Consider the following 11,648-nt stretch of genomic DNA (forward strand, 5'->3'; position numbering starts at 1 on the left):
CCCCATGATGCTGGCAGTGCCTGCATTTCTGCTGAGATTCAGTGGCTGAGTAGGGGTGTGCTGAGGTTCTGCTGCTGTGCTGAACAGAATGGAAGAGCTTGGCTCTGCAGTAGCAGTAGGGAAGATGAAGATGGCCATCTGTCCACAGCCAGCATACACATTTTCCACACACACACTAATGCATCTATGAACACAGAAGGTACTGGACTGCAAGTCTAGTCTAGTCATGTACAGAAGTTTTTGAATATCATCTGGAGATTTGCAGCATTTCCAGCTGCATGTATAAGGGAAGTTGAAATTCATGTTCTTGTTAGCCTTTGCTAACATTGTGAATGGTCTGACAGCAGCATTGTGAAATATCAATTTTCTTTTGGTGTACTTTCTGCTGCTTCTTTATCAGTCAGCTTCAAAACCTCTTACAATGAAGCAATTCTCTAAATCTGAGATGTTAACACTAATGTTTGTCTTTTTGCTGCCCTTGATGAAAAATTAATGAACCATGAATGAATCAACAGTTCTGCCCTGTTTATGCTTTTTTCCTTTTCATGCTTGGATGCCAAGATGCATTTACTGAAATATAGGAACAGTTGCTTTTTGACTTTTGAGATAAATTCATACAGGAAAGCTTTGAACAGGGATCCTCATTCTTGGACCTCTGAATCTTGCAGACCTTAAGCAGATAAGAATTGCCACAGCCCTCCAGTGAAGGACAGCCCAGAACAGGTCATAGCTCTTGTAATGTGCCAAATATCATTTGTTGCTCATTTCTGTTTATTGCCCCACCAGCTGATTAATTCAGAACATCATTATCAGGCTCTCCCCCTAAGCAAAGAGGCAACACACAGTATGCACTTGGCATTCCTGAGCTCTTCCTTTGGAGAAGTTGCTAGAGAGAGCAGAGGATAAATATTGAACCCAAGACACAACTTAACACCTCTGTTGTGAAGGTCTGCAATTGGATCACTTTTGTTTTGTTGGAGGGGGAGTGAGGGGGTAGCAATAAAAGTATTTATTGCTCTTCCCATTCCACCTGAATTGAACAACTTGCTCTAGCAGAAATGACCCAGCAGCAGCTCTCCAAATGCACAACAAGTCTGGAACCTGGCACTGTGGCTGCAATGTGCTTTCCTCACTGCTGTCACAGGGAACAGTGTTCCACCTGGGCTGCACATCCCGCCGCGCGCACAGAACGGCTGACTCGCTGACACGCTGACTCCCAGGGGCCAGAACCTGCCTGAACCCATCCAGCTCCTGGATTAGTACCTCATAAGAGACAGATGCTCGTTGCCACTGACAAGACAAGCTCCATTGCTTAGGAGAACACGAAGTGCAGTAAACAATGCTCCAGGTAAACCTGGACGATAATGGTGCCTTTCAATGTATTTCTGGTAGCTCTCCAAGAACTGTACTGATAAAGAAGTCTATGTGCTAGCCAAATGCATTTCTGTGCAGCTATCATCTTCCAGTTTGTTGAGAGAAGCACCCTTATGTTCCATTCAGGATAACAAACCATATTTCTAAGCAACAGTTTAACAAAGAGCTGTATCAGAATTACTTCCTTATTTAGAGCAAAAGATGAATCAGAAAGCAGAATTTTTTTTTTTTTCAATCTTCCAGTCTTGGTTTGGTGGTAGTAATTTTTTCAATTCAATTCTAGTAATTTTTGATTACAATTCAAAAGGTTTTGGACAGATTATGTAGTTTTCAACACCTACATTTCCATTTCCTATTTTCCTAGGAGTATAATTTAGTCAATCTGCATACACCAGTAGCTTCTCTGTCATTCAGGAAATGGTAAGTATTCCAAAATGTGAGGAAATAGGAATTTCTCAGTGGCTCTTCCCTTTCCAGTGAAAGTGTGATCTTCTTTTGGTAGGGCTTTTCCTTGTTTCTAGAAGCCACTGCACCTAGACATAGCAAGATCAGCCTCTACTCAGATCCACCACTGACAATCCCTTGTGTTGGCATGCATTTTAATGAATGGAATGCAGCTCCATAGACCTTGAGACTGTACACACCTCATCCAAAATCCATGACTGTTTGATTGCCTAGAACTTTCTTTTTTGTAGCACACCTTTGTGCTGTTGCCTCCTTGATTTGTGAGGAAATGCCAGAATTTGAATGTTGGCAAATAAGGCCTCATCTGTACCATGTGTCGAATTCCTTATATGACCTCTACAGGAATTGGTGGCACTCAGTAATTTGTAGGACAGCTCTACTTAATCTCCCTAAATTTAATAATTTAAATGCCTGGAGATTTTACTGAGTATTTTTGTGAGATGAGCTTTCATTTAAAATGTAGAACCTGGGAGAAAAAGCAAATTCTGAAAGAACCTTCTCTAAACCTAAGTATTAGGTTTCCAAAAATATAAACCCTGGAAAATAATCCTTTTAGATATTATAGGTATTCTTCCATTCTCAAATCTTAATATAAAACCAATGAATGCTTCGGAACGTTTAGTCCTCTGAACCCATTAAGAGGATCATGATAAGCTTTCTCTCCTCCCACACTTCACTTTATCCTCTGCTAACAATGGCCACAGAGGAGACAAACTGGTAGGGATGCTTGAGGTATTTAGTAGGTGTTTAAATCCTACCTGCTGAAGTGAAACAAATGATTCATTTCCAAAGACCATGAAATGAACTTCCCCATCAGACAGATCTGTGCCAGAAGTAATCCATAAGTGAAACCCTGGGAACTTCTGCTATGTTGTTTTGCTATGTACTTGACTTTTCTATGTTCTGGTGATGAGCCAGCATGTGTTTTTCACTCAAAGTGTTTCCTTCCACAAGGATATCTGGAGGTCTTCCAGATATCTAAAATTCCACAACCACAGTAGTGGTAAATTGTAATGTCATCCCCACTCCTCCCTCAAGGTAAATTCACTGAAGTTTAAGTCGTTTGGGTCTGAAAAAGGAATGGAACAGGACAACAGGACTTTCTTCTGTAAAGGAAATACACCTGAGAGAGTCTTACGGCCTCTTAGATGACTTGAGCTTCAATTACAGACTATCTAGGCTGGCATCAGGGAGGCATAGCCATAAACTTCAACTGAACTTCACCATGGTGCCTGAACATTGGCTAGAAAGTACTCAGCACACCTGGCCAATAGAAAGCAAGGCAGTTACCTAAAACATACTTTTAGAAGACCAAGTTTGAGGATTTCACTTTTCAAAAGCTATGCAGGGAATTTCAGAACTGGTAACAATGAAGAACACAATGCATTCAACTCAAAATCTCAGATTTCTTCTAGTTATTTTGTTTGGGCAGTGCCTCCTTTGGGGCAGGAAACACTGCATGCTGAATGGTTGCAACAGGTGATTGAAGCTTTTCCCCCAGCACTCCATCAGCCTGTGGATTTCCTGAAGTCCATCTGTTCTCTGCTAAACTGTTATTAGATGAGCTGTTGCAGATTCTAGAACATACACCAAGCCCTAGTCCCATGCCATTAACTACTGAGAGATAATGAAGAAATTTAAAAACTGGACAGTGATCATGACAAATTTGAATCTTACCCTTATGCATTTTAATTGGAAATATGTGCTTGTATTAAGGAGACGTAACTCTAGCACGTGTGTAGAGTGCCATCATACGAAATGAACAGATTTTTACCAGCAGAATTTATCTAAAATATTTGAATATCTTGTAACTGAGAAATATCTGGCTTATGAAAAATGACTCAACTTCACAGTAAAGCCTGGAATTTTATACCATGGTTCCATTTGCACCAGTTGTAAGTCTCTGAAAAGCAAGTTTTTGTAATGAAAATGGTAACTAAATACTAATTTCAGTTGTACTATTAGACATCCGCCTAAGACAATAAAGAATATGAAATGAAGAGCATTAGGCTTTTCTTATAGGATATGCTGTGCTTTAAAACTTATTTTATTGATCCTAAAGTTACAAGATCAATTACTGACATTTTCTTGAGGATCAATCTTGGATTAAATGGCAAAATGAAGAAAAGGTTTTCATATGTACTGTATCCAAAAGCAGAAACAGATTGCCATTTTCATGTGAACATTCAGAAACCTTTTCTGATTATTAAACAGTATGTCTGAAATATATCTAAGTTATACCAGCCGCTATAGCGCATTTTGGTGAACCAAAGAAGTCCTACAGTGAAATCAAACTTTGAGTAAAATCTGTACTACTTTAATACAATTTCCCCTCTAACATAATTTTTTTTCCTGTTTTTAGATTCATGTATATTCTGTCTGTCAATTACAATGTATAAGTAAGTTTTAAGCAAGGATGTTGGAGTGTGAAAATAATTCATGTGAATTGCTAATAGGCTGGTGGGAATAAATTTTTTCCACATGAAGGCAAATCCTGTCTCATCAAAGACAGCAGACTTGATTTTCCACCTTGCCTAACCACCATTACCTGCAGAAGGGACACGAAAGCTGAAAGCAATCCTCTACGAAATCAGTACTTCACTGTGACCAAAACGGTAGTACTGAGCTTATTCCTCCCTCCCTTTGAACCAATGTGAGTAAAGCTGGAAGCAAATTAAAACAACAAGCCATAGGGCAAATAGAAGTCTTGTCATTACTTCGGGTAGGCAAAACGGAGATTTGCTAGCACATACATGTTTCTCTTCTGTTCTCACTGGTTTTGCTACTTAAGGCAGAAGTCTTGCAGTAATCACCCTTCAGTGACAAGAATTGATCAGGTTTGCATCCACCTTGACAATCCTGTGATGGAGAATGGGAAATAAAGGGACAGTATGAATCCTCTCAGGTTATTAACCCAAACCCCAATGCTTCCCACACCAGCCTATTTTCAATTTTGGCACAGTAGAGTTTATACACTCTAACATTATTGCTCAGAAGATAGAATGATGATTCAGATTTACTAAAAACAGCTTCACAATACTGCAATCATGCCTGTGAAGCTTCATCTCATATCCTGTATTTATAAGTTTCTTCTCACTGAGAAATAAATTTGTGTGGTGTTTCGTGTTTTATCAGAAAAGTTAGTCACCAGATACCTGAAACACTGATATACCATCTTTAATAAAACATGGCTTGTTTGGTCAATTTGCCTGCCAATTTCTTTTCCTGCTTTTAAAAATGTGTATAATACCATAGGTAACCTCCCTTAATACTGCTATCCATACAAATCACAAATAACTGAGAAACAATATGCCACTGCTGCATCCTGTCATGCCAGAAGATCAAGATTGCTTTGAAGATTATTTAGAGTAGGTGTTACATATAATTTATGGCCAGATCCACTGAAGTCAATGAAACAACGCCTACTGGCTTCTGTGGGAGTCTGACTTGGACATTATTCTGGCAATCTGTCCACCACTAAATTAAACTATTCCAAGGGATAAAAGCCCAAATGAAGAAAAGTAGAAATTTGAGAACTAAAACTGAGCCGCAAATAAATATTCTAATTCAATGGCATCCTGAAAAGACTTAAATAAAACACAAACACACTTACACAGGCATGTACACACACATACATACAAAAAAAAGTTATGACTTTAACAATCTTAAAAATCCATAGTCTAAAATTGTTTACATTTAAACACTTGAGTATAATAGGTAGCTTTCTTGACTTTCCATTTATTTCCCTGAGCACTGATCTTTGGAACATCTGGAGTTTCAGAATTGTCTAGTTCATAATTCCTAAAATAATTATCTTAAGTAAAATGCTGTCTTTTTATGACAAAGAAATCAATTCCTTAAGTAAAACTAGGATACAACTTCCATGAACTACAGTGTATGTAGCCAATTTTTAAAAAACCAACAACTATTATTACTCATCTGCATCTGTATTTAGGCACCTAGCTGGTTCATCTGTTTTTCAGAATCACTCTGCAGTCTAGCAGTTCCCATTTAATTCAGTATCAGGTACTATGCTGTCTCATAAACTCATTCAGTTGGAGACCTACATAAGAATTTAGCCTCCCTGCTTTAGTTACTCATTTTGCAAAATCCCATTTGTATGAGCAATAAAGTATGCTACGGAATTGGTCTTCTGCCTAAATCAATATCATAGGAAAAGATTACAGGACTTCTCACTTTCCCTTAAGGGGTTAAGAAGGTGCATCTGCAGAGAGGCAGCATAAAACCAATCTTTGATACTAAAATGGGACTTAGCTAGGGCATATGTTTTAGACTGGCATTTCACACCAGGAAATCTGCTGGCCAAAAGGAGCTCTATTTTAAATTTCTGCTATTTAGAACTACTTGACAAATTGGCAACTGCTGTTTTTCACTCTCTTCTCTAGATTAGAGCTTTAATTGTGGGCTTCACAGATATCAGGTTGCAACTTTAAGACTTTTCAGGCATTCTGCATTTTAGATTACACAAAGTGTGCAAGTCAAAACATTTTAGAAAACAACAGTGCAGAGATATTTGAATGTTTTAGAATCAAATCCCTCTCTCCAGTTCTAAGGCTGCAAATTACGTCAGCCTCTCTGCAGCTAAAAAGTTCAAAATAATTTTCCATGAAACACAGAAATAGACTCTTAACTTTGCATACTCTTAACTCTCTTTCCACTCTGTCTCCCCTCCTCTGCCACCTTCCCCCCACCCCCCAGCCCCTGGGTAGCTGATACACTGGCATTATGCAGCAGGCTCCAAGCACAGGATTAACAAAAAGGTTATTTTGTAATACTTCATTTCAGTATGCCTTAACTGGAGGAGGGGGTATGGAACCAAATGCAACCAGGAGAGTTGCTTTTTGGTTCTTCGTGCAACATGAAATCAAGCTTTTGTCAGTTCTCAAATGATGTAATAAAATATGTCGCATCTGATTCTCTTTAATTAGCACTTTTTTTTTTTTTAATACTATCTGCAACTGGCATTTCACAGCAGAATCCAAAAAGGAGGATTTAGCACTTTTTCTCTTTGCAGGAACCCTTTTTAATACCTCAAAGTTCACGAAGAGTTAACAGCATTAGATCCCATCACTTCCCCCCTCCCCCTTTTCAGAAATTAGACTGGCCTTTTTAAAATAAATAAACAAAACAAAACAAGCAAACAAAAATATCCTTGCTTTAAAATAGGAGTATAAAGAGTGTTTTGAAAACACACTTGGAAGATGTCTTCCAGGATGGTTTATATGTTTTTTTATCCTTTAAAACTGTGACTACTGCACCAGTTAAGGCTGTTTACAATATATATATTTTTCAAATAAAACTTTTAATATTCAAGCTTACCAGATTGATGAATTGTAACAGGTAAAATGGAACTCTTTACAAGGAAAACCATGTAGTTGTACAAAATAGAATTATACCCTTCACCTGTGCAAAACAAAAAGAAATCCTGCCTTGCATTAAAAACACAGAACCTGTTTACAAAAAGGAATGTGTACTACATTTGGACTTCCTTTTTAACTGCCATATCCTAGCAACATCTCAGTTATTTTAGTAAAGGAACTAATCATCAATTTTAAACTGCAGTGAATGTACCAAACATTTTCACTATAGACTTCTGAAAGCTTTTACAGTAAGAAGTTATCAACAAAAGCAGGCACGTTAGTGTACAAAAACGTTGTTGATTTTTTTCCTGTTTCTTTGTCAAAGTGCAGGTTTTTCTCAATGTGCATCTTACAAGACCAACGAATGTTTTAACTCACTAAATCTTAAAACAGAACTCAATTCTCCCAAGGAGTAGTGTAAACGTTAAAGATCCCCAATACACCTCTAGTAAACGTGACACAAATGTCTCTGCGTTGTTTAGAAATTTAGCTCTTTTGAGAGGTAAAGAAGCTTCATGACACCTTTTCCTTACACTGGCTGGTTATCATAAATGGGTAACTCTGGACTGCTAAAGCTGGAGACTGATGAATCACTTGAAGGGAACTAAACTTGGCTACAGAGGAGAGGCGACGGGAGGAACCAACCCTTAGGCGTTTCTTGCGCAGCCTTCGGAAAATTCAGCCGCCGGCGGACGAAGGGTCGGTGTGGGGGAGGGAAGGGGGAGAAGGAAGGGGAGAGCAGGGAGGGAGGAGAAGCTTCCGCAGAGCCAGAGGCACGGCGGCAGGCCGGCCGTGTCCCGCTGCGCCCGCGGCGGCGGGACCATCCCGTCGGTGGTGCGAGAAGTGTCCCCGGGCCCCGCGGCTGCGGAGCGCGGGCGGGCCCGCTCCCGGCGGTCACGGCGCTCCGGGGGCCGGGCGGGGAGCCGGGCGTCCCGGCGGCGCTCGGCGCTAAGTGCCGTGAGCGCAGGGCTCCCCGGGGTAGATCTCCTCATAGGCGGGGGGCTGCTCGCTGGGCAGAGGGTAGCAGTAGGGGTAGGAGGCGTTGAGCTCGGGGTCCATGGGCGAGTAGCCGGGCAGCTCGACGGAGGGATGTCCGCCGCAGTGCACCTCCACGCCGGCCTCGTCGAAGACGTGGAAGACGCCCACGTTGATGTAGGAGACGGCCTGGAAGGGGCAATCCCCGGGGCTGAGCTCGGGCTCGCCACCGGAGAAGAGGGAGCCCTGGCTGTGGCGCGGCGCCCGCCGCCCGCCGCCGCCGCCCCTCCGCCGCCGCCGCCGCCCGCCCGCCGCCGCTGCCGCCGGGGCCGCTCGCCGCCGCCGCCGCCTCCGTCCGCGCTGCTGCGCGGCCTTGTAGTTCTTGACAAGAAGCAGGTTGAGCAGGCCCAGGAGGCACTCCAGCGCGTTGAAGACCGTGGAGAGCACCAAGCCTTGCTGGTAGTCCCGCAGCTTCTGGCAGCGGAGCGCCGCGGCGGTGCCGTCGGGGGCCGCGGGTCCGCTGCGCGGGCGGGCCGCGCCGCCGGGCTGCAGCAGGCAATAGTGCGAGTACTTCCTCTCCACCAGCGACACGGTGTCGCCGTCGATGACGGCGCCGGCGAAGGCGCTCAGCACGCCCAGCATGAACACCAGCACCCCCAGAAGCAGGAAGTTCTGCCGTCCCCCGGGCGACGCCTTCTCCACCGGCCCCGACGGCGCGGCCGCCGCCTCCGCCCCGCCGGGGCCGCCGCTCGCCGGGTCCGGGTCCCCGGCCGGGGCCAAAGCGGAGGCCGGTGCCGGTGCTGGGGTCGGTGCCGGCGCCACGGGCGCCTCGTCGGGCGGGCGACAGCAGAGCAGCGCAGCGGCGAGCAGCGAGAGGCCGGCGGCCAGCAGCAGCCCCGAGTAGAAGGCGCCGGCGGCGGTGCCCAGGCGGAAGGGCTCGCCCTTGAGCTCGGAGCCCAGCGAGAAGCACTTGAGGCCCACGGCGGCGGCGCTGAGGGCGCAGGCGAGCAGGAGGCAGCTGGAGAGCGCGGCGCAGGCTCCCCGCACGCTCCACTTCATCCTCCGCGCCGCCGCCGCCGCCGCCGCCCCGCCGTCCGCCTCATCCTCCTCCCGCGGCCCCCCCCGGCCCCGCGGCGGCGGCGGCGCGGCGCGGCGCGGCCATGCGAGCGCGGCGCTCCCCGACGGGGCGGCTGCGCTCCACTCCGCTCCGCACGGCAGGCAGCTGCCGGCCGCAGTGAGCCGGGCGCGGCGAGCGCGCAACGCTCCCCCCACCGCCTCCCGGTCGCCGCCGCCTCCTCGTCCCCGCCCGCCCTCTCTTATCGCGGCGGCTGCGGGGAGGCGATTAATTATGGATGGGAGCCGCGGCGGGCGGGGGGACGGAGGGGGCGGCCCACGGGGCCGTCGCGGGTGGCAGGGGCAGAGTGCGACCCCCGCCGAGGCCGGGGGCGGCGGAGCTGCCCAGCCCGCCCTCCCACCCGCGTGGCGCGGGGGGGGCCGCACGTCGCCCTCCGGCCGGCCCCGCACCGCGGAGCGCGGCTCGGGACGTGCGGCCGTGCGGCTCTGGCAGGGGGTGGCGGGGGTTTGAACACCCCCGCGGGTTCCGTTGCCGGGGGCTGGTGCGTGCCTCCGTGTTCCTGCCTTTTCTGCCTCTCTTAATTTTTATTTATTTATTTCTTAGCTCCTGCGCTCGCCAGGAGGCCGGCGAACCGCCGTGCATCGCTGTGACCGCGTTGCGGTGTCGGCGGCTCTGATGCAGCGAGCGAGCGGACCGAGCTCCTCTCGCTGCGCTGCCCGGCGCGGGTGCTCCGTGCCCCGGGGGCGGCGGGGCCCCGCGGCCCGCTTTGATTCGTGCACCGCCGGTGAGCCCTTGCGGGGTTGCACCCCGTGGGCGGCGGGGCTCGAGGGACGCATGGCCACCGCGGCACCCTCGGGACGCCACGTCCCGGGAGCGCCTGCAGCGCCGGGGCTGGGACCCTTTTCGGGGTGGTGCCGTCAGTCGCCCCGGCAGAAGGTGACCAGCGACCTCTCGGGAAGCACCTGCAGTGGCCTTGTGAAGGAGAGGTTGGAACCTCAGCCTCGCAGCAGGCAAGTCCGGCAAGGCGTTCTTGAGGAGGGCTCTTACTCGCCAGTCCGTTTTTCTTCCGGGAAGCTGTAGCCTTTCAGCTCCCCCATTTTCCCTATCTGCCGTGCGCACGCCAGCCTTGCTGGGTATTTTTAGCCGGCGCCGCTGATTAGCATTCAGGGGAGCAAGTGAGAGAGAGAAAGCAGTTTTCCAAATCGTTTTCTCTTCCAGCAGCTCAAGTGCACCTGTTGGTGGCAGGAGGGGTGTGTGGTGTTACCCGGTGTTTAGCTTTCTCCAGAGATGCGACCTTGCTTCCTCTGTCCCATGGGGTAGACCCTGTTGTCACCTCCCTGAGGGGGAAGAGCACCCAGCTGTAATCTCGGGTCTCCTTTGCAGCAGCTGCTCCTCCCCGAGAGAGGTTTCTGGGCCCTGCATGGGGCAGTGGTTGCCCCAGGAGCACTTGGTGGGAGGCTGTCCTGCCTGGAACCCAGCTCTCCAAGGCAGCACCGTCCAGAAGTATGATTGGCTCAGTATCAAAAAGTAGCAAAGGGATATACCATCCTGCCCCATAGGGCTGTGCAGACAAGGGAATTCTGCTCTCTCCCTCCTGTTCACAAAGGGCCCGTGGAGCACTGAGCATGTGAGAAAACATACTTCTTTCCTGGCCAGCCTTCTTGTGTCCCTCGAGAAGGGGCTGGCTGGGTATGCCATCCCCAGTCATCCTCAACTCCTCCTCTTCCAGGCTGTCTCCTACCCCGAGGATTGAGTGTGTTGGCCTGCTGATCTGTGGCCATGTGAAGATTTTATCATAGGATCTGTGACTTTGGCTCTGCTTGTGTTGAGTGCCTGGACTGCTGGGGAAGAACTTCAGGTGTCTGGAAAAGAACTCACCCCATCACTCTTTAAAAGTGAATGCACAGAGGACACACGGGATTTTATAAAATATACCATGCACCTCCTGAGATTTCTGTTGAGCATCAAAATATTGCTTCAGAAAGCACATGTAAACTCTCAATCCAGCTGTTAATCTAGAGGATCCTCACAGAAACACTCCATGTGGAGGGTGAGGAGATGTAGTTAGTGGGAAGTAAACACTTAAAGAAATAATTATATGTAGAATGGCTGAGGTGCCTTACTCTCTGATACAACATGAATTTATGTGTGAGGGCATGTGTGCTTTGTATAACTTGATTGTCAAAACCTTAAAAAATGACCTATTTATTGTGAATGGTGAGAACATTCATTTAACACTAAATAAATACAAAACTAAGAAAACTTTTAAGCCTTTATGCATCAGTTTATTACTCAGCCTTTAACTTAGACTGGTTAGAGTAGAAAAAAAAAAACCTTTCCATTGGCAGCAAATTGTACTAAATATTTCTTGATGTTTC

The 11,648-nt window shown here is 47.1% G+C and overlaps 1 protein-coding gene across 3 annotated transcripts; it reads right to left on the minus strand.

The window, feature by feature from the left end:
• Positions 1-3,847: 3,847 nt before the first annotated feature.
• On the minus strand, positions 3,848-9,367 carry TMEM271 (transmembrane protein 271). Of its 3 annotated transcripts, XM_063423048.1 has the most exons (3): positions 7,866-9,367; positions 7,180-7,263; positions 3,850-4,698 (listed from the first exon to the last, which is right to left on the minus strand). In XM_063423048.1, exon 1 carries the CDS (start codon positions 9,252-9,254, stop codon positions 8,169-8,171), a length of 1,086 nt encoding a protein of 361 aa, XP_063279118.1. In that variant the 5' UTR covers positions 9,255-9,367; the 3' UTR covers positions 3,850-4,698; positions 7,180-7,263; positions 7,866-8,168. The 3 variants fall into 3 exon arrangements, with proteins under 3 accessions (XP_063279117.1, XP_063279118.1, XP_063279119.1); XM_063423047.1 differs by having other exon boundaries at positions 3,848-4,698; positions 7,180-9,367; XM_063423049.1 differs by lacking the exon at positions 7,180-7,263 and having other exon boundaries at positions 3,851-4,698.
• Positions 9,368-11,648: the final 2,281 nt, after the last annotated feature.

Source organism: Prinia subflava, chromosome Z, assembly GCF_021018805.1.
Source record: "Prinia subflava isolate CZ2003 ecotype Zambia chromosome Z, Cam_Psub_1.2, whole genome shotgun sequence".
Lineage (NCBI taxonomy): Eukaryota > Metazoa > Chordata > Aves > Passeriformes > Cisticolidae > Prinia > Prinia subflava.

Excerpts from the sequence above, each read along its gene's own strand:
- TMEM271 (XM_063423047.1), bottom strand. The coding sequence starts at position 9,254 with ATGAAGTGGAGCGTGCGGGGAGCCTGCGCCGCGCTCTCCAGCTGCCTC.